The following is a 23,669-nucleotide window of genomic DNA, read 5'->3' as shown; positions in this document are numbered from 1 at the left end:
TGTGTTAACATTGCCAAAGCAAGTGAGGTAGACAACATACAAAGTGAATATATAAAGTGAAAAACAACAAAAATGAACAGTAAACATTACACATACAGAAGTTTCAAAACAGTAAAGACATTACAAATGTCATATTATATATATATATATATATATATACAATGTACAAATAGTTAAAGGACACAAGATAAAATAAATAAGCATAAATATGGGTTGTATTTACAATGGTGTTTGTTCTTCACTGGTTGCCCTTTTCTCGTGGCAACGGGTCACAAATCTTGCTGCTGTGATGGCACACTGTGGAATTTCACCCAGTAGATATGGGAGTTTTTCAAAATTGGATTTGTTTTCGAATTCTTTGTGGATCTGTGTGATCTGGGGGAAATATGTATCTCTAATATGGTCATACATTGGGCAGGAGGTTAGGAAGTGCAGCTCAGTTTCCACCTCATTTTGTGGGCAGTGAGCACATAGCCTGTCTTCTCTTGAGAGCCTTGTCTGCCTACGGCGGCCTTTCTCAATAGCAAGGGTATGCTCACTGAGTCTGTACATAGTCAAAGCTTTCCTTAATTTTGGGTCAGTCACAGTGGTCAGGTATTCTGCCGCTGTGTACTCTCTGTGTAGGGCCAAATAGCATTCTAGTTTGCTCTGTTTTTTTGTTAATTCTTTCCAATGTGTTAAGTCATTATCTTTTTGTTTTCTCATGATTTGGTTGGGTCTAATTGTGCTGTTGTCCTGGGGCTCTGTAGGGTGTGTTTGTGTTTGTGAACAGAGCCCCAGGACCAGCTTGCTTAGGGGACTCTTCTCCAGGTTCATCTCTCTGTAGGTGATGGCTTTGTTATGGAAGGTTTGTGAATCGCTTCCTTTTAGGTGGTTGTAGAATTTAATGGCTCTTTTCTGGATTTTGATAATTAGTGGGTATCGGCCTAATTCTGCTCTGCATGCATTATTTGGTGTTTTACCTGGTACACGGAGGATATTTTTGCAGAATTCTGCGTGCAGAGTCTCAATTTGGTGTTTGTCTCTCTCTCTCTCTCTCTCTCTCTTTCTATCTCTCTCTCTCATATAGATCCACCTCAGACTGTGAACATCACACTTAGTGAGGCCTCTAAAACCACAGTCTTCCTATGTGTAGCAGATGGCAACCCACAACCCAGCTACACCTGGAGCAGGTACTCACTCCTAAACAAGTTCAAACCAGTTTAAATGTAATTGTTATCTGCACTTGTTAAGGCGTGATATCTAAATTAGCTAAAGGACAGTTGTTGAATTATGCTGGCAGTCAAATCATGCCTTTGTCTTTAACACACACACGCACGCACACATGCACACACACAGTCACACACAGATACTCAGCCCCTCTCCTCCTCTCTCTCTCCCCCTCAGAGTGGTCCAGCCATGGCCTGAGTCTTCAGTGAAAGCTGAGGGAGACATACTGCAATTCCTCAGTCTCAGCTCTGAGTTGAATGGTCTTTATGTCTGTGAGACCTCCAACCCCTACGGACAGGCAACTGGCTCCCTCTATGTACACACATCCTCTGGTGAGATGCACCTGAGACACACACACACACACACACACACACACACACACACACACACACACACACACACACACACACACACACACACACACACACACACACACACACACACACACACACACACACACACACACACACACACACACACACACACACACACACACACACACACACACACACACACACACACTATTCATACTAGTTGCTTATAATTGATTGATTGTCTGATTTATTGAATACTTTATTGTCCCATAGAGAAATGTGTCTGATAAATATACAGGCTTTCCTGGTATACACATAAAACACATACATATATATGAGGTTGAGAAATGTGATGTAGCATGGATAACAAAGTTGAGCAAGATGCTCACTTAACTTTCACTGCATGTGTTAGTATTAGACTTATGGCCTCATTATCCTTTCTATTGGAAGTTACTGTATAACCACTAACTAAGATGGTCATGATACACTTATCTCTTACTGCATGTGTACATGTCTTATAACCTGGTATTATATCGTTGCTTTCTGCAGGAAGCATTTGCATCAGAGCCATTGTGGTTGCTAGGGAAACAAGATTACATGGGGCGGCAGGGTAGCCTAGTGGTTAGAGCGTTGGACTAGTAACCGGAATGTTGCAAGTTCAAATCCCCGAGCTGATAAGGTACAAATCTGTCGTTCTGCCCCTGAACAGGCAGTTAACCCACTGTTCCTAGGCCGTCATTGAAAATAAGAATTTGTTCTTAACTGACTTGCCTAGTAAAGTAAAGGTAAAATAAAAAAAATGTCATTGTAAATTAAGACTGTTTGTTATATTAATTGTATCCCCTCTCTCTTCAAAGAGTCCTCTGCTGCCTGTTGGGTTCTACTCGTTGTCATTCTCTGTCTGATTGTTGCTGCGGCTGCACTCATATGGTACCGGTGCAAAAATACAGTATTTCCTTGGTAATATCAACTACTGTAATATCATGAACAGAATTTTCCATTATGACATTTTTTTATTTTTTTATTTGATGATCATATATTTATTTGGATCAAATTCAGATTATGTTTTTTTCTTGACGATTTTCCAGGAGTCCAATCATTGCCAATCAACAGTTCCAGGCACCACCACAGGTATGTGACTATGTTAAAGTCCACCACTGTTGCGTGATTAATCTACCATTGTTGCGTGATTAATCTATCTCATCAGCCACTTTTTGCTATGTAATAATACTGTTGTAATATCTGATGACAAGGTTGAGGAAGATGAACCTGGGACGTCTGGGTTCTGACACTCCAAACCAGGAAGGCGGATAAGGGAGAAGTAACGTGATGTAAGGAACACACATTTTTTAAATTATTATTTTCTATTTTTAATATTATTTATATCTTGTTTGAGGTAATGTCAATTCATGAGGTATGATTATTGTGCTTTTTTAAAGAAATCACTGGACAGGCTGAGGACAGATGCCAGAAGAATCACAGACATGTACTGTGTGGGGGAAGAATTCCAGTCTGCACATTCTCCAATGCTACAGCCATTTGCAAAGAACAGGCACGTTCTACAACTTTAAAATATATATTCAACCTTTATTTAACTAGGCAAGTCACTTAAGGACAAATTCTTATTTACAATGACGGCCTACACCCGCCAAACTCGGACAACGCTGGGCCAATTGTGCAATGCCCTATTGGACTCCCAATCACAGCCAGTTGTGATACAGTCTGGATTCAAACCAGGTTGTCTGTAGTGACCTCTCTAGCACTGAGGTGCAGTGTCTTAGACCACTGCACCACTTGAGAGCCTAATGAACAGGGACCCTATGCAGGATTCTCTGTGACATTAGAAACCTCAGCTTGGCCCCTCCTCCACCACAGCATTAAATAGTGCTGGTCCTCGTTTCAGTTTTTTGTTCCCCTCTCATGGACTCTGACTTGCCGTGGTGGAGGGGCATTGTTGCTTAAGCGGCAACAATAACTCTCCTGTATGTAATTATATATGAATGGTGCATGTTGAAGCCAACTAATGGGAGGCCAGGTACAGTGGGGCAAAAAAGTATTTTGTCAAACGTTTTCTGTAAGTCTTCACAAGGTTTTCACACACTGTTGCTGGTATTTTGGCCCATCACTCCATGCAGATCTCCTCTAGAGCAGTGATGTTTTGGGGCTGTTGCTGGGTAACACAGACTTTCAACTCCCTCCAAAGATTTTCTATGGGGTTGAGATCTGGAGACTGACTAGGCCACTCCAGGACCTTGAAATGCTTCTGACAAAGCCACTCCTTCGTTGCCCGGGCAGTGTGTTTGGGATCATTGTCATGCTGAAAGACCCAGCCACGTTTCATCTTCAATGCCCTTGCTGATGGAAGGAGGTTTTCACTCAAAATTTCACGATACATGGCCCCATTCATTCTTTCCTTTACACGGATCAGTCGTCCTGGTCCCTTTGCAGAAAAACAGCCCCAAAGCATGATGTTTCCACCCCCATGCTTCACAGTAGGTATGGTGTTCTTTGGATGCAACTCTTTGTCCTCCAAACACGACGAGTTGAGTTTTTACCAAAAAGTTATATTTTGGTTTTATCTGACCATATGACATTCTCCCAATCTTCTTCTGGATCATCCAAATGCTCTCTAGCAAACGTCAGATGGGCCTGGACATGTACTGGCTTAAGCAGGGGGACATGTCTGGCACTGCAGGATTTGAGTCCCTGGCGGCGTAGTGTGTTACTGATGGTAGGTTTTGTTACTTTGGTCCCAGCTCTCTGCAGGTCATTCACTAGGTCCCCCCGTGTGGTTCTGGGATTTTTGCTCACTGTTGTGATCATTTTGACCCCACGGGTGAGATCTTGCATGGAGCCCCAGATCGAGGGAGATTATCAGTGGTCTTGTATGTCTTCCATTTCCTAATAATTGCTCCCCCAGTTGATTTCTTCAAACCAAGCTGCTTACCAATTGCATATTCAGTCTTCCCAGCCTGGGGCAGGTCTACAATTTTGTTTCTGGTGTCCTTTGACAGCTCTTTGGTTTTGGCCATAGTGGAGTTTGGAGTGTGACTGTTTTAGGTTGTGGACAGGTGTCTTTTATACTGATAACAAGTTCAAACTGGTGCCATTAATACAGGTAACGAGTGGAGGACAGAGGAGCCTCTTAGGTCTGTGAGAGCCAGAAATCTTGCTTGTTTGTAGGTGACCGAATACTTATTTTCCACCATAATTTGCAAATAAATTAATTCAAAATCCTACAATGTGAATTTCTGGATTTTTGTTTCTCATTTTGTCTGTCATAGTTGAAGTGTACCTATGATGAAAATTACAGGCCTCTCTCATCTTTTTAAGTGGGAGAACTTGCACAATTGGTGGCTGACTAAATACTTTTTTGCCCCACTGTATAATCTAAATGACATGTAAATGGAGAATATTTTCAGTAATGACTAGCCAAACCCTGGCTGATGGTGGTACTTGCAGCTGCTCTAAAATGAGTTCCTTCATATTATGCAGCCTTATGTAGTCTTGGTACAGGGAGCAGTTATAAGAGGAACCATAAAACCAAAGGTGTGGCTAGTTGTTTTAAAACCTAACTAGGCATGTCAGTTAAGAACACATTCTTATTTTCAATGGCAGCCTAGGAACAGTGAGCTAACTGTCTTGTTCAGATGCAAGAACAACATATTTTTTATCTTGTAAGCTCTGGGATTTGATCTTCCAAGCTTTCAGTTACAAGCCCAACACTCTAACCACGAGGCTACCTGTCACCCATGCTTAGTGATCCACTGGGGACAGAAGCTCCACTAACAGCTGCCTTATGATCCATACATTAACCCTATCCCTGATTAACCCTATATTATTTGTTGTTTTAGCCTAGTATTAGTGTAGCATGGCATTTTTGCCCACCAGTAGTTACTGTACGTAGTTCGTAGTTATAATGCAGGTCTTTTCCCTATATTATTAGCTAGAATGCAGGTCTAGATACAATGCAGATCTTTTCACTAAGTTAATTGTTAGAAAGAGAATGTTATGTCATGTCTTGTTCAAAATGTACACACAATTTTCACAAGGCCTTGCTTTGCTTCGTGCACTGTAAAGTCCTTGTATTTCAGCCTTGGAACTAGGAACACACAGGGACAAGCTGTTTCCTGGTCGTTGTGGCTCTGTCTGCTTGATTGATGATATGGGAGTGGCTATTATAGACCACATGTGGGTACAAGGCAGATTGATTCCCTCCTGATCTATGAACTGTTTTAGCCTCAACTTCCTCCCAACCCAATCTTCCAAAATACGTTAATTCTTATCAGGTTAAAGCATTCCTAAAGGTTAACCTAGTGTGCACTTCTGCCTTTTAATCAACAAGAAGAGACATGCCTGTTGGTTTATGGGTGGTAGTGGCAGTGGTTGGTGTGTGTGTACATTACTAGTGTACGTTTCTTTGTGTTGGTTTTATTCACACATACTGATTGGTTGGATGCTAATTAATCCTATTCTATTCTGAGTGGGACATGCATTTCATTCTTCAGTGAAATTCAAAATGATCCAATATCTCTAGTGACCAGGCACTGCAGTGAACAGTAGCTGTTTGACCACTCAAAAAAGGAGAAGAAGAAGGAAGAAGAAGCAAGTCAGTGAAAACTACAGTGTGGTTGCAACCACCAAACTTGCATCAGAGATAAAGAATGATATTTAGAATTTCTGTTAGACGGTTAGCAGTTGTTTCCTTCCTGAGAATATATTTTTAACTACTCTTTAGTTTCAGTGCTTTTGAACATATTGTAAACTGTTAAAAATCATTCAGAAGTTTGACTGAGTCTACCAATTATTATAGTATTATTATATTATCATTATTATTATTTTATATTATTATAATTATATGTTTACGTGTTGTGTGCCTTATGTAAAGAATTGCTACTTTTATAATATTTTTTATTTAACCTTTATTTAGCCAGAAAGTCCCATTTGGGGCCAGAAAAGGGAGACCTGGCCAGAAGGCTAGCAGAAAATACAAAAGAACACATAGAATTCAAAAGTACAGTGCATACACAGCAAAAACATGCAGGTGTAGAAGCATGGTGGCTAGGAAAAACTCCCTTGAAAGGCCAAAACCTAGGAAGAAACCTAGAGAGGAACCTGGCTGTGCCGGGTGGAGATTAAAACAGAACATGGCCAAGATGTTCAAATGTTCATAAATGACCAGCATGGTCGAATAATAATAAGGCAGAACAGTTGAAACGGGAGCAGCAGCACGGCCAGGTGGACTGTGGACAGCAAGGAGTCATCATGTCAGGTAGTCCTGAGGCATGGTCCTAGGGCTCAGGGCCTCTGAGAGAGAGAAAGAAAGAGAGAATTAGAGAGAGCACACTTAAATTCACACAGGACACCGAATAGGACAGGAGAAGTATTCCAGATATAACAAACTGACCCGAGCCCCCGACACATAAACTACTGCAGCATAAATACTGGAGGCTGCTAAGCCTAGCTAAGCCTTCGGCCAAGTTCCTAAATTTTGTAATATGCTGTTACTCTGAGATCTAAGTCCATTATTAGAATCGATGCGAAGGCGCATTGAAGCTGACCTGGCAGGCCGTGGTGGCCTAACACCCTGTTAAGACACTCTATATACAGTTGAAGTCAGAAGTTTACATACACCTTAGCCAAGAACATTTAAACTCAGTTTTTCAAAATTCCTGACATTTAATCCTAGCAAACATTTCCCTGTCTCAGGTCAGTTAGGATCACCACTTTATTTTAAGGATGTGAAATGTCAGAATAATAGTATAGAGAATGATTTATTTCAGCTTTTATTTCTTTCATCACATTCCCAGTGGGTCAGCAGTTTACATACACTCAATTCGTATTTGGTAGCATTGCCATTAAATGGTTTAACTTGGTTCAAACGGTTCGGTTAGCCTTCCACAAGCTTCCCACATTAAGTTTGGGGAATTTTGCCCCATTCCCGCTGACAGAGCTGGTGTAACTGAGTCAGGTTTGCACGCCTCCTTGATCGCGCACACTTTTGCAGTTCTGCCCACAAATTTTCTATGGCATTTTGGTCAGGGCTTTATGATGGCCACTCCATTACCTTGACTTTGTTGTCCTTAAGCCATTTTGCCACAACTTTGGAAGTATGCTTGGGGTCATTGTCCATTTGAAGACCCATTTGCGACCAAGCTTCAACTTCCTGACTGATGTCTTGAGATGTTGCTTTAATATATACACAACATTTTCCTGCTAAATGATGCCATCTAATTTGTGAAGTGCACCAGTCCCTCCTGCAGCAAAGCACCCCCACAACATGATTCTGCCACCCCCATTCTTCAAGATTTGGATGGTGTTCTTCGGCTTGCAAGCCTCCCCCTTTTTCTTCCAAACATAACGATGGTCATTATGGCCAAACAGTTCTAGTTTTGTTTCATCAGACCAGAGGACATTTCTCCAAAAAGTGTGATCTTCATCCCCAAGTGCAGTTGCAAACCGTAGTGTGGCTTTTATATGGTGGTTTTGGAGCAGTGGCTTCCCTGTTGCTCAGCGACCTTTCAGGTTATGTCGATATAGGACTCGTTTTACTGTGGATATAGATACAACTGTACTTGTTTCCTCCAGAATCTTCACACGGTCTGTTACTGTCATTCTGGGATTGATTTGCACTTTTCGCACCAAAGTATGTTCATCTCTAGGAGACAGAACACGTCTCCTTCCTGAGTGGTGTGACGGCTGCGTGTTCCCATGGTGTTTATACTTGCACACTATTGTTTGTACGGATGAATGTGGTACCTTCAGGCATTTGGAAATTGCTCCCAAGAATGAACCAGACTTGTGGAGGTCTACAATTGGCTGATTTCTTTAGATTTTCCCATGATGTCAAGCAAAGAGGCACTGAGTTTGAAGGTATGCCTTGAAATACATCCACAGGTACACCTCCAATTGACTCAAATTATGTCAATTAGCCTAATCGAAAATTCTAAAGGCACGACGTCATCTTCTGGAATTTTCCATGTTGTGTAAAGGCACAGTCAACTTAGCATTGTCATTCGTCTAACCCACTGGAATTGTGATACAGTGAATTATAAGTGAAATAATCATCTGACCATAAACAATTGTTGCAAAAATTACTTGTGTCATGCACAAAGTAGATGTCCTAACCAACTTTCCAAAACTATAGTTTGTTAAAACCTCTTAAGGATAGATGGGATGCATATGTCTCAACTGGCCAATTGTCAGGGGAAATGCAGAGCGCCAAATTCATAAAAAATTCTATAAAATTCCAACTTTCATTAAATCACACATGTAAGATACTCAATTAAAGCTACACTCGTTGTGAATCCAGCCAACATGTCAGATTTTAAAAATGCTTTTCGGCGAAAGCATAAGAAGCTATTATCTGATAGCCTGCACCATCTGCACCAGCAGTAAACGAAGGAGCTAGCATATTACAACCCTGCAGGCGCTACACAAAACGCTGATATAAAATATAAAACATGCATTACTCGCCCAAGCCTTCCCCATTTCTCCTTCTCCCAAATCCAGTCAGCTGATGTTCTGAAAGAGCTGCAAAATCTGGACCCCTACAAATCAGCCGGGCTAGACAATCTAGACCCTTTCTTTCTAAAAAATGATCTGCCCTATTACTAGCCTGTTCAACATCTCTTTCGTGTCGTCTGAGATTCCCAAAGATTGGAAAGCAGCTGCGGTCATCCCACTCTTCCAAGGTGGGGGACACTCTTGACCCAAACTGCTACAGACCTATATCTATCCTACCCTGCCTTTCCAAGGTCTTCGAAAGCCAAGTCAACAAACAGATTACCTACCATTTCGATTCCCACCATACCTTCTCCGCTATGCAATCTGGTTTCAGAGCTGGTCATGGGTGCACCTCGACCACGCTCAAGGTCCTAAATGATATCTTAACCGCCATCGATAAGAAACAATACTGTGCAGCCGTATTCATTGACCTGGCCAAGGCTTTCGACTCTGTCAATCACCACATCCTCATCTGCAAACTCGATAGCCTTGGTTTCTCAAATGATTGTCTCGCCTGGTTCACCAACTATTTCTCTGATAGAGTTCAGTGTGTCAAATCGGAGGGTCTGTTGTCCGGGCCTCTGGCAGTCTCTATGGGGGTGCCACAGGGTTCAATTCTTGGACTGACTCTCTTCTCTGTATATATCAGTGATGTCGCTCTTGCTGCTGGTGAGTCTCTGATCCACCTCTACGCAGACGACACCATTCTGTATACTTCTGGCCCTTCTTTGGACTCTGTGTTAACAACCCTCCAGACGAGCTTCAATGCCTTACAACTCTCCTTCCATGGCCTCCAATTGCTCTTAAATACAAGTAAAACTAAATGCATGCTCTTCAAACGATCGCTGAATGCACCTGCCCGTCCATCCAACATCACTACTCTGGACGGTTCTGTCTTAGAATATGTGGACCACTACAAATACCTAGGTGTCTGGTTAGACTGTAAACTCTCCTTCCAGACTCACATCAAACATCTCCAATCCAAAGTTAAATCTAGAATTGGATTCCTATTTCGCAACAAAGCCTCCTTCACTCATGCTGCCAAACATACCCTTGTAAAACTGACCATCCTACCGATCCTCGACTTCGGCGACGTCATTTTCAAAATAGCCTCCAATACCCTACTCAATGAATTGGATGCAGTCTATCACAGTGCCGTCCGTTTTGTCACCAAAGCCCCATATACTACCCACCACGCTCTCGTTGGCTAGCCCTCGCTTCATGCTCATCGCCGAGCTTCCTCGAAAAGAAAGAGTTTTGGTGGCATACCCGAGCGCTGTGATAGCACGGCAGCGACCGCAGTCCCGGACGCGTCCACCTCCACTATGAATGCTGGAGAGGGGTCCGGGTGCGCCAACACGGGTGCATCCGTGAACAGCGCCTTAAACCTGTTGAAAGCTCTGTCCGCTTCTGTTGACCACTGAAAACGCACCAGGCCCCCCTTCAGCAGTGAGGTAATGGGAGCCGCTACCTGGCCAAAACCCTGGATAAACCTCCGGTAGTAGTTGGCAAAATCAAAAACCGCTGCACCTCCTTTTCCGTTGTCCGAGTCGGCGAATTATGCACGGCCTTAATGTGGTCACATTCCATCACCACCCCCGAGGTGGAAATGCGATAACCCAGGAAGGAGACGGCTCATTTGGAGAACACACACTTCTCAGCCTTGACGTATAGGTCATGCTCCAGCAGTCTACCAAGCACCTTGCGTACCAGAGACACATGCACGGCGCGGGTGGCTGAGTAGATCAGAATGTCATCGATATAATCAACCACGCTCTGCCCATGCAGGTCCCTGAGAATCTCGTCTACAAAGGATTGAAGAACGGCTGGACGAGGTACTCATAGTGGCCCGATGTGGTACTAAACGCGGTTTTCCACTCGTCTCCATCCCGAATACGCACCAGACTATACTCGCTCCTGAGATCCAGTTTTGTGAAGAACTGTGCTCTGTGAAATGATTCCACCGCTGTAGCGATGAGAGGTAGTGGATAACTAAACCCCACTGTGATGGCATTTAAAGCCAGAAATCTTGCTTGTTTGTAGGTGACCAAATACTTATTTTCCACCATAATTTGCAAATAAATTCTTTAAAAAATCTACAATGTGATTTTCTGGATTTTTTTTCTCATTTTGTCTGTCATAGTTGAAGTGTACCTATGATGAAAATTACAGGCCTCTCTCATCTTTTTAAGTGGGAGAACTTGCACAATTGGTGGCTGCCTAAATACTTTTTTGCCCCACTGTACAGTGATTGAGTGGGGATTAGAACCAGGTGTGTGCAATGATGACGAGACAAGTTCGGGGTTGATGAGTCAAGGGTGTTTGCCAGCAGCCGGCGATGCCTAATGCCTGAGCTGGACAGAAGGGGAGCCAAAGTTAAGGCCCCCCCCCGACGCGCTGCTTCATCAGCTGAGCACTGCCAACGCTGGGGACGGTCCCAGAGATGCGGTTTGTGTTGGTCAGGACAATGACTGTGGTAGTTCCAAATGAGAGAAAGGTCCAGGACATCCTTCATAGAAAGCCAGACCCTGTCACCGGGGTAAAGATAGGTGCCACACTGCGGTGACGATGTCCCTGCGCCTTCTGCCGGAGGATGACACTCTGGAGATGGGATTGCGCTGTTTTCCATACCTCCTCGGTGCGCCGGAACCAATCATTCACCGCAGGAGCCTCTATCTGACTCCGGTGCCAGGGTGCCAGGGGCGGCTGATAGCCTAGAACAAACTGAAAGGGTGTGAGGTTAGTGGAGGAGTGATGGGAGTTTTGTGCATATTCTGCCCAACGCAGCCCACTCCCCCGGCCGGTCCTGACAGTAACTAAGAAGGTACCTAACAAGATCCTGATTTACCCTTTCCACCTGCCCATTTGATTGGGGACGGTACCCTTTTCACCAAGTTACGGCTTCAAAATATTTTCCGTTTAGGAGATAAGGCCACGTCGTGATTTGTGATGTTTTGTACATTTGCAATATGATTCCATTCGCCCTCTTGTGGGATTTACCGGGACAGCGGAAAAATGACCAAAATTTGATTATTTTATAAAACGGAAACCAAATGTCTGAGAGAATTCGTTTGATGACTTCCTGGAAGATCCGGCCCTGCCGCACGGCCCAACGCCGTCCGCAAATTTTAGAAACTTTTTTGGACGTCTAGTAAGGGACTGTACATTTGCAATGTGGACTTTCTCACTAACCATATGGCAAATGTCAAAATGTACCCTTAAGGTATGGAGTACCTCATCTTTGGCAGTCCCGAGGTGCTCCAGGCACGAGTCGTGGTATAGCATGGTGGAGAGGTCGGGATGCCCTGCTGCTTCCTATTCTATTGGGTCGGTCATTCTATCTAAAGTGTAGAGAGGAGTAGGCAGGGGACAGTCGAAGGTTTACAACTACTGAATTTATTAACTTCTTGTGGGCCGGTGGCAGTATTCGGTATTTCGGATGACTGACGTGCCTAAAGTAAACTGCCTGTTACTCAGGCTCAGAAGCAAGGATATGCATACAATTGGTAGTATTGGATGGAAAACACTCTGAAGTTTCCAAAACTGTTAAAATAATGTCTGTGAGTATAAAAAAACGGATATAGCAGGCAAAACCTAGAGGAGAATCCACCCGAGAAATGTTATTTTTGAGCTCACCACTCATTATATTGGCTGTCTATGGGAATATCAAAGGAATACCTCCCAGATTGTAGTTCCTAGGGCTTCCACTAGTCTTTAGAAAGAGTTTCAGGCTTGGTTTTGATGAGATAGAATTTGCAGTTTTTCTAAGTGGCTCCCATTTTGGCTATAGTATTGTGGCGCGCATCGGTGAGGGCGCGCACTTCGTTATTTATCTCCAGTAATGAACATACTATTCTCTGTCTTAATCTTGGTACTACTCCTCCCGGATCCAGGAGAATTGTCATCAACTGACACTAATTAGCATCACGCAACGGACAAAAAATCCCTCGAGAAAATATTCATATTCATGAAATCACAAGTGAAATATATTGAAAAACAGCTTATCCTTTTTTTAATCACCCTGTCATCTCAGATTTTGAAATTATGCTTTACAGCCAAAGCATAATTTCAGCCATAGCATTATGCCTAGCGAGCAGCAGGCAACCTGGTCATGAAAATCAGAAAAGCAATCAAATTCAATCATTTACCTTTGATGAGCTTCGGATGTTTTCACTCACGAGACTCCCAGTTAGATAGCAAATGTTCAATTTTTCCATAAAGATTGTTTTTGTCGCTGAAATAGCTCCCTTAGTTCTTCACGTTTGGCTGAGAATTCGATGGGAAATTGCGGTCACGACAACGGCAAAAAAGATTCCAAATTAGCTCCATAATATCGACAGAAACATGGCAAACATTGTTTATAATCAATCCTCAAGGTGTTTTTCAAATATCTATTCGATAATATATCAACCGGGACAGCTGTATTTTCAGTAAGACCGGGAGAAAAAAGAGCTACCTCTGTCTATTACCCAAGAATTACTCTGAGAGCACTCAGCCGGCCACTTACGTAATGTAGTCGTTTACACTCATTCTTCAACATAAAGGCGTGAAACTACGTCAAAATGCTGTAGACACCTTGGGGAATACGTAGAAAAGGAATCTGGTTGATAGCCCATTCACTGCTCAATAGTGACGCATCGGAACGCAGAGCTTTCAAAACATGAGTCACTTCCTGATTGGATTTTGCTCAGGCTTTCGCCTGCAATATCAGTTCTGTTATACTCACAGACAATATTTTTTACAGTTTTTGAAACTTTAGAGTTTTTTCTATCCTAAGCTGTCCATTATATGCATATTCTAGCATCTTGTCCTGACAAAATAGCCCGTTAACTTTGGGAACGTTATTTTTCCAAAAATGAAAATAGTGCCCCCATTTTCAAGAGGATAATAAATCCTGTTATGGCAAGGCGATCCCCGAGGGGAACTCCACCCCCCCATTCAGCTGAAAAGGTGGCGCAGGGAATTCAAAAATATTCTTTAGAAATATTTAACTTTCACACATTAACAAGTCCAGTACATCAAATGAAAGATAAACATCTTGTTCATCTACCCATCATGTCCGATTTTTTAAATGTTTTACAGCGAAAACACAACATATATTTATGTTAGACCACCACCAAATCAAAGGAAAAACGCAGCAATTTTTTTCCAGCCAAAGATAGTCACAAAAGCATTAGAGATAAAATGAATCACTAACCTTTTGAAAATCTTCATCAGATGACACTCATATGACATGTTACACAATACATTTATGTTTTGTTTGATAATATACGTATTTATATCCACAAATCTCGGTTTACATTGACGCCATGTTCAGAAATGCCTCCAAAATATCTGGAGGAATTATAGAAAGCTACACCAGATAACAGAAATACTCATCATAAACTTTGACTAAAGATACATGTTCTACATATAATTAAAGATACACTGGTTCTTAATGCAACCGCTGTGTCAGATTTTTTAAAATGTTACGAAAAAAGCCTACCATGCAATAATCTGAGACAACGCTCAGATGTAAAAGTATTTCTCCGCCATGTTGGAGTCAACAGAAATAAGAAATTACGTCATATATATTCCCTTACCTTTGATGATCTTTCATCAGAATGCAGTGCAAGGAGTCCTAGTTCCACAATAAATCGTTGTTTTGTTCCATAATGTCCAATACTAGTGTCCAATTTGCTAGCACTTTCAGCTCACATGCCCAAAAGCTGACGCTGGTCCAGGACAACTCGCACGAAAACTTCAAAAATATATATTCCAGGTCGAATAAACTGGTCAAACTAAGTAGAGAATCAATCTTCAGGATGTTATTTTCATATATATCCAATAACGTTCCAACCGGATCATAAGTTTTCAGCTGCAGCCAAATGGAATGTCGGTGGCACCCAGAGAGAAATGCGCCACAGGGAAATTGCATTCTGCCAAAACCGTGACTATTTCCCCTCCCATTCGGTCAAAGTTCACACCAAAAGCTCCATTCCATGTTCTACTGAATGAGGACATCTAGTGGAAGGCTTAGGAAGTGCTACCAGATCCATATTATTATTTTATTTTTAATTTTTTATTATTTATATTTTTTTAATTAACAACAAATCAATACATAAAGCACATGAGGGAACACAAGCATTACAAACTATAGATTACAAACTATGGACAATCAAGCTAGGTGGTACAATATCACTATCAATATTACAATTACACAAGGACCTTAAGGGACATGCATATACTTACAATTCTAACAGCTTTTTTGTTAGTAGAGCATTTAACCGTCTTAAAATACAGTTCAATTTCTTTTTGTAGGATACGAAAATTTGGTTTTCTGTTTGTAAATTTACATTTGTGTATATGAAATTTGGCCAAAAGAATAATGAAATTAATTACATGAAAATGTTTCAGCTTATTTCTATTGTATGTAAAGAATCTCTCCACAATAGTGTAAAATCTTCATAAATGTGTTCAATTATAAACCTACTGATGTCTTGCCACAGTTTTCTTACATGCATACAATGCCAAAAAAAGATGCAACACTGTTTCTGGGTGGTCATTACAAAAGGAGCCATTTGAGTTGATGTTTTCCTTAAACTTCTTCATATAGTGGTTGGCAGGATAATATTTAGGAATAATTTTAAAGGAAACTTAATTAATTTTGTTAACAAGTAGGTATGTGTGTGGCAACATCCAAACTTTTTCCCAACATATATTATCAATAAATCCATTCCAATAAGGCATGACATAAGGTATAGATACAACATCCTGCTGAAACAAGGATTGTATCGCTCTGTTGTTGAATGGACCAAAAGAGAAACAAATCTTTCCTATTGATGAGTCAACAGGGTCAATAGAAGGTAGGCTCTGAGGGTCAGGTCTTGACACGTTCCTGAATAACAGAGCAACACCTGAGGGAATGGCATCTAAAACAATTGCAAAATCTTTAGGTGTTACAAGGGACCTTGTAAAGCGATAATAATTCTTTATAACTGAGTAAAAGAACCTCTGCATTTACCAGTTGGCTCACCAATAGGATATTATTTCGGAACCAATATTCTAAAAACAGAGAGGTATTTTTATACAATATACAATATATCCCGATTATATCCAGATATATAATATCTGTGTGGAGAAAAATTGTGTTTATAAATTAAGGACCATGACAAGAAAACCTGCCGATGAAAAGCAGAAAGTTTCACTGGAACTTTGTCAATATTATAATTGCAAAACAACATGAAGTTAAGGCCACCAAAAGTAGAGAAGACATGATGAGGAACAAAATTCCAGATAGAAGTGGTTCTTCTTAGGAATTGTTTTATCCAATTGATCTTAAAAGTATTATTTAAGGTAGTAAAGTCAAGAAAATTCAGTCCTCCATTCTCATAAGTGTTCATTACAACAGTTTTCCTAATGTAATGGGTACGGTTTCTCCAAAGAAAGTTGAAAAGCATCTGGTCTATCTCCTTGCTTATTTTACTTTCAATATATAAAGATAGAGCACCATATAATATAATAATAATATATGCCATTTAGCAGACGCTTTTATCCAAAGCGACTTACAGTCATGTGTGCATACATTCTACGTATGGGTGGTCCCGGGAATCGAACCCACTACCCTGGCGTTACAAGCGCCATGCTCTACCAACTGTGCTACAGAAGGACCACATATGTTAGTCTAGAGATACCTTCAGCCTTGGTTATTAGGTCCCTCTGTAGCCATTAATATGATATCATAGTTCATAAGCGCAGCTAAATTGTCACGATCGCCGTAAGAGGCGGACCAAAGTGCAGCGTGGTGTGAATGCATCATTTTAATGGATGACGAAAACACGAAGTAAACTGAACAAAACAATAAATGTGCCGCTAATGAATAATCGTGCTGGCACAAACACTACACATAGACAATCACCCACAACCCAAAATGACTAAACAGGCTACCTAAATATGGTTCCCAATCAGAGACAACGACTAACACCTGCCTCTGATTAAGAACCATATCAGGCCAAACACAGAAACAGACAAACTAGACATACAACATAGAATGCCCACTCAGATCACACCCTGACCAAACAAAACATATAAACATACAAAGCAAACTATGGTCAGGGCGTGACATAAATATTAATAATGGTCTTATCTCTGTTTATTAGAGTTCATACGCATCTATTCTACAGGTATCTTTTGGACTGTTTTTTAGGCTTGTGTTTTCTCTACAGGTACACGGGTCATTGGTGAATGCAGGACTGTGGTACAGGGGGAGGATGTGGACTTATACTGCAGACTGATAGAGACAACTGAGGACCTCGAACAGATAACATGGCAGAAAAGTACTTTGGAAGAGACACAGAACCATAATTTTTTGCTGATTAATCCCAATGGGGTTACTAAATTTATTGCACCGAATGGATTGAGTGGTAGAGTCCAGTTTATTGGGAACCCATCAGAAAACCTTGGATCTATTAGAATAACTGCTGTCAGACTGCTTGATGAAGGCACCTTCACATGTATCTTCAGTGTTTTCCCCAGTGGAACATACACTACAGAGATACCTCTGACTGTGCTAGGTAAGAACTCTTCCTTCACTCTTTGCAGCATTGTTTCTACTTTTGACGGTGTAGAATGACCGTATGTGATAATCAATACTAGAAAGCCAAACAGTTGGTAGTTTCAATATTCAAGTGAAGCAAGAGCAGAGCCCTCATCTACAGGTTTTGCTTTTTCCACACTTAGAAAAAGGGTGCTAAATGGATTCTTTCCAGAGGGATACGATTCGACCTATAACCTTTTCATCCTAAAATCCTTTTTTGGAAGAATTCGTTATTTGATGAGTATTTGAAAGGCAAGAATGTTTCTACACAGAAACTCTTCTGAATTTGAATAAGAATGTTTATTTTTTTTAAATTCTTACCATAAAATAACGCCTGAGCGTTAGTGTTAATCTCATTACTTAAACTTTAACATCAGGAGTTCCAGTAATCTGATAAATGTTTAAAGATGTTTTAAACTGTACCTACAGTGTAAGGGAATATTTGTGCATATGATTTGTGAAATTATTCTCTTAATCATATAACAAATACAATATTGACTGTTTATGTTTTTGCCATGATTTTTGTGTTTCAAACTAGTATTTTTGAATGTTTTTGGATTTTCAGACATTATTTCCTAAAGGACTTTATGATGAAATGCCTATGTATGTTATGTTGTGAATTTGAACATGAATTATGTGCCTATTTAAGATTACTCCTTCATCTTGTGCGGGATCGTTTTCCTTCATCTTGTTCAACTGTTGCCATGCACCGGCAAAAAAGATTGGTCTGATGTGCGAGTTTCTTTTGAATTTTGAGCATCTACTTTTTTTTAAATCCACCTTTTTTTCAATTTTATCCACCTTTCCAGAAACAAGTCTCTCACCGTTGCCGCTTGCTATAGACCACCCTCTGCCCCCAGCTGTGCCCTGGACACCATATGTGAACTGATTGCCCCCATCTAGCTTCAGAGCTCATGCTGCTAGATGACCTAAACTGGGACATGCTTAACACCCCAGCCATCCAACAATCTAAGCTGGATGCCATCAATGTCTCAAAAATCGTCAATGAACCCACCAGGTACAACCCCAAATCCGTAAACACGGGCACCCTCGTAGGTATCATCCTAACCAACTTCCTCTCCAAATATACCTCTGTTGTTTTCAAACCAAGATCTCAGCAATCATTGCCTCATTGCCTATATCCGTAATGGGCCTGCGGTCAAACGACCACCCCTCATCACTATCAAACGCTCCCTAAAAAACATTTCAGCGAGAAGGCCTTCCTAATCGACCTGGCCCGGGAATCCTGGAAGGACATTGACCTCATCCCGTCAGTAGAGGATGCCTGGTCAATATTTAAAAGTGCCTTCCCTGCCATCTTAAATAAGCATACCACATTTAAAAAATGTAGAACCAGGAAAAGATATAGCCCTTGGTTCTCTCCAGACCTGACTGCCCTTGACCAGCACAAAAAGATCCTGCGGCGTTCTGCATTACCATCGAAAAGCACCCGTGATATGCAACTTTTCAGGGATGTTAGGAAATAATATTCACAGGCAGTTAGGAAAACCAAGGTTAGCTTTTTCAAGCAGAAATTTGCAACACTGTCACCACCGATAAATCCACAATAATTGAGAATTTCAATAAGCATTTTTCTAGGGCTGGCTATGCTTTTCTACGACTGGCTACTCCCCACTGCAACTCGCCTAAGCCTCCCCATTTCTCCTTCACCCAAATTCAGATAGCTGATGTTTTTAAGGAATGCAAAACCTGGACCCATACAAATCAGCCGGGCTTGACAATCGGTACTCTCTTTTTAAAATGATCTGGCCAAAATTTTTGCAACCCATATTACTAGCCTGTTCAACCTCTCTTTCTTATCATCTAAGATTCCCAAAGATTGGAATGCTGCCTCGGTCATCCCCCTCTTCAAAGGGGGAGACACTCTAGACCCAAATTGCTACAGACCTATATCTGTCCTACCCTGCCTTTCTAAGGTCTTCGAAAGTCAAGTCAACAAACAGATTACCGACCATTTCCAATCCCACCGTACCTTCTCCGCTATGAAATCTGGTTTCAGAGCTGGTCATGGGTGCACCTCAGCCATGCTCTAGGTCCTAAACGATATCATAACCGCCAATGATAAGAGACATTACTGTGTAGCCGTATTCATCAACCTGGCCAAGGCTTTCGACTCTATCAATCACCACATTCTTATTGGCAGATTCAACAGCCTTGGTTTCTCAAATGATTGCCATGCCTGGTTCACCAACTACTTCTCTGATAGAGTTCAGTGTGTCAAATCAGAGAGCCTGTTGTCCGGACCCCTTGCAATCTCTATGGGGGTGCTGCAGGGTTCAATTCTTGGGCCGACTCTCTTCTCTATATACATCAAGGATGTTGCTCTCGCTGCTGCTGATTCTCAGATAAACCTCTAAGCCGACGACACCATTATGTATACATCTGGCCCCTCTTTGGACACTGTGTTAACTAACCTCCAGACGAGCTTCAATGCCATACAACTCTCCTTCCATGACCTTCAACTGCTCTGAAATGCAAGTAAAACTAAATGCATGCTCTTCAACCGATCACTGCCCACACCTGCCCCCCCATCCAGCATCACTACTCTGGACGGTTCTGACTTAGAATTTGTGACAACTACAAATACCTCAGTGTCTGGCTAGACTGTAAACTCTCCTTCCAGACTCACATTAAACATCTCCAATCCTAAATTAAATCTAGAAACATCTTCCTATTTCGCAACAAAGCATCTTTCACTCATGCTGCCAAACATAACCTCTTAAAACTGACCATCCTACTGATCCTTGACTTCGGAGATGTCACCTATAAAATAGCCTCCAACACTCTACTCAAGCCGGTGTAGTACGATTCAAATTGGATGCAGTCTATCACAGTGCCATCCGATTTGTCACCAAAGCCCCCATATACTACCCAATATGGTGCAGTCCATGAAGAGGAGAACACTGCTGTTGGCCACACCAGATACTGACTGTTACTTTTGATTTAGACCCCTTTTTGTTCAGGGACACATTATCCCATTTCCATATTTCATATGGAAAGAAGTATGTTCAATAGGAAAACCGATATTAGCAGGTGCGTTTTATCTTCATCGCGCGCGCATACACACATTTCCAATAGTGTGTCCCAGTACTAAAAGTAATTATTCTTACTCGTTTTGGAATAAACAAGCCTGAAATGTATTTACCACCCCAGACGGATTCTGGAACTTAGACCGCACTCAGTCAGCTGAAAAATGAAAAAAGCAAACTGGAAAACGCCAAGCTAGAAGCAGTGCTCCTACTGGCTGGGGACATTAAAGCAGGAAAACTGAAATCAGTCTTACCTAATTTCTATCAGCATGTTAAATGTGCAACCATAGGAAAAAAAACCCAAGACCACCTTTACACCACACACAGAGATGCATACAAACCTCTCTCTTGCCCTCCATTTGGCAAATCTGAACATAATTCCATCCTCCTGATTCCAGCAGGAAGCACCAGTGACTCGGTCAATAAAGAAGTGTCAGATGACGCAGATGCTAAGCTACAGGAATCTTTTGCTAGCGCAGACTGGAAAATGTTCAGGGATTCTTCCGATGGCATTAAGGAGTACACCACATCAGTCACCGACTTCATCAATAAGTTCATCAATGAGATCATCCCGACAGTGACTGTATGTACATACCCTAACCAGAAACCATGGATTACAGGCAACATCCACACTGAGCTAAAGAGTAGAGCTGCCGCCTTCAAGGAGCGGGACTCTAACCCGGACGTTTATAAGATATCCCGCTATGCCCTCAGACTAACCATCACAGGCAACGCGCCAATACAGGACTAAGATTGAATCGTACTACACCGGCTTCGACGTTCGTTGGATGTGGCAGGGCCTGCAAACTATTACAGACTACAAAGGGAAGCACAGCCGCGAGCTGCCCAGTGACACAAGCCTACCAGATGAGCTAAATCACTTTCATGCTCGCTTCGAGGCAAGCAACACTGATGCATGCATGAGAACATCAGCTGTTCCGGACGACTGTGTGATCACGCACTCCGTAGCCGACGTGAGTAAGACCTTTAAACAGGTCAACATTCACAAGGCCTCTGGGGCAGACGGATTACAAGGACGTGTGCTCTAGGCATGCGCTGACCAACTGGCAGGTGTCGTCACTGACATTTTCAACATGTCCCTGATTGAGTCTGTAATACCAACATGTTTCAAGCAGAACACCATAGTCCCTGTGCCCAAGAACACTAAGGAAACCTGCCTAAATGACTACAGACCTGTAGCACTCACGTCGGTAGCCATGAAGTGCTTTGAAAGGCTGGTCATGGCTCACATTAACACCATTATCCCAGAAACCCTAGACCCACTCCAATTTGCATAACGCTCAAACAGATCCACAGATTATGCAATCTCTATTGCACTCCACATTGACCTTTCAAATCAAATCAAATTTTATTCATCACATGCGCCGAATACAACAGGTGTAGGTAGACCTTACAGTTAAATGTTTACTTATGAGCCCTTACCAACATTGCAGTTTCAAAAAAAGTAGATAAGAATAAGAAATAAATGTAACAAGTAATTAAAGCAGAAGTAAGAAGTAAATAACAACAGCGAGACTATATACAGTGGGGTACAGGTACAGAGTCAGTGTGCGGGAGCACCGGTTACTTGATGTAATATGTACATATAGGTAGAGTTATTAAAATGACTATGCATAGATGATAACAACAGAGAGTAGCAGCGGTGTAAAAGAGGGGGAGAGGGGGGGGCAATGCAAATAGCCTGCCATCCAGGACCTCTATACCAGGCAGTGTCAGAAGAAGGCCCTAAAAATTGTCAAAGACCTCAGCCACCCCAGTCATAGACTGTTCTCTCTGCTACCGCATGGCATGGCAAGCGGTACCGGAGCGCCAAGTCTAGGACCAATAGGCTTCTCAACAGCTTTTACCCCCAAGCCATAAAACTCCTGAACATGTAATCAAATGGCTACCTGGACTATTTGCATTGTCACCCGCCCCCCCCCCGCCCCCGCCCCCGCCCCCCGCCAACACCTCTTTTACGCTGCTGCTACTCTCTGTTTATCATCTATGCATAGTCACTTTAACTATACCTACATGTTTATATTACCTCAATTAGCCTGACTAACCGGTGTCCCCGTACATGAACTCTGTACCGGTACCACCTGTATGTAGCCTCACTACTGTTATTTTTACTGTCATTTTACTGTTTTTTATTTCTTTACATTTCTATTGTTTACCTATTACCTATTTTGTACTTAAAAACTGCACTGTTGGTTAGGGCTTGTCTGTAAGCGTTTCAGTGTAAGGTCTGTTGTATTCGGCGAATGAGACAAATAAAAACTGCAGAGCAGAGAAGGTTGTATCCCCCATATAAATAACATTCTATTGGTTGCAAGAATTTTGTATAATAATTTAAAATAAAAAATTACATGTTTTGAATCCGGTGTCATTTTGCGTATCAGTTCATACACCATGTGCCATGGAATCAGTACGTTAAACATCTCTTCCCAACTATTTTGCAATCTATATGGGACTGCTGTCAATCCTTTGGCCTTTAAATGAAACTGGTATACTCTTTTATTTATCACAATAATTGTCTTTAATGCAGGGCTGACAGACAAGTTCCTTACTTTTTCCTCCTTCCACTTTCCTCCTCCATTTTTGCTGCAATGCTGATATTATTCAGTTGTAATTTTGGGTAGACCAGACATTTCTATATGGTTTGTCAGCTGCATTTGCGACATAACTTCTTACAGTCATACAGATATACATACAGATATAATTTACAAAGATTATACATATGTTTTTTTAAATCATTTTTTTAAATTAAATTATTATGTTGGAGTTTAAACACAATATTTGTTGCATTATTTTTTCTGTCGTTTCTGTACTCTTTATATAGATTGTTTTAATGTGAAATTAATGGGGTTGATTTTTAAGGCTATTGAATAGTGACACTTTTTTAGGATGTCAATATAAATGAACCTATTTAATCTTGTTTGTAATTTGTCTTGCCATTTCATCATTATTTGTGTTAGTGTTTTTACCATCGAGGACCACTTTGGAAACAAGCTT

General features: G+C 41.5%; 1 protein-coding gene and 1 long non-coding RNA gene across 3 annotated transcripts in view; one reads left to right on the top strand and one right to left on the bottom strand.

The window, feature by feature from the left end:
* The window catches only part of LOC118376217 (nectin-1-like), a 32,625-nt gene extending 9,592 nt beyond the window's left edge, over positions 1-23,033 (top strand). Inside the window, exons 5-10 of one of the 2 annotated variants that reach the window (XM_052493353.1) lie at positions 1,070-1,172; positions 1,387-1,541; positions 2,381-2,483; positions 2,612-2,654; positions 2,777-2,854; positions 2,963-4,765. In XM_052493353.1, the coding sequence (XP_052349313.1) occupies positions 1,070-1,172; positions 1,387-1,541; positions 2,381-2,483; positions 2,612-2,654; positions 2,777-2,812 (440 nt within the window). In that variant the 3' untranslated portion in view covers positions 2,813-2,854; positions 2,963-4,765. Of the gene's footprint in view, positions 1-1,069; positions 1,173-1,386; positions 1,542-2,380; positions 2,484-2,611; positions 2,655-2,776; positions 2,855-2,962; positions 4,766-17,233 lie in introns of those variants that run through there. The other variant, XM_052493352.1, reaches the window with a different exon arrangement.
* The window catches only part of LOC127915044 (uncharacterized), a 110,168-nt gene that overhangs the window by 75,564 nt on the left and 10,935 nt on the right, over positions 1-23,669 (bottom strand). The window lies entirely within an intron of this gene.

The sequence above is a fragment of the Oncorhynchus keta genome, chromosome 34 (assembly GCF_023373465.1).
Source record: "Oncorhynchus keta strain PuntledgeMale-10-30-2019 chromosome 34, Oket_V2, whole genome shotgun sequence".
NCBI classification, from domain to species: domain Eukaryota; kingdom Metazoa; phylum Chordata; class Actinopteri; order Salmoniformes; family Salmonidae; genus Oncorhynchus; species Oncorhynchus keta.
The sequence above is the reverse complement of the archived record's forward strand: the minus strand, read 5'-3'. Positions and strand labels throughout refer to the sequence as shown.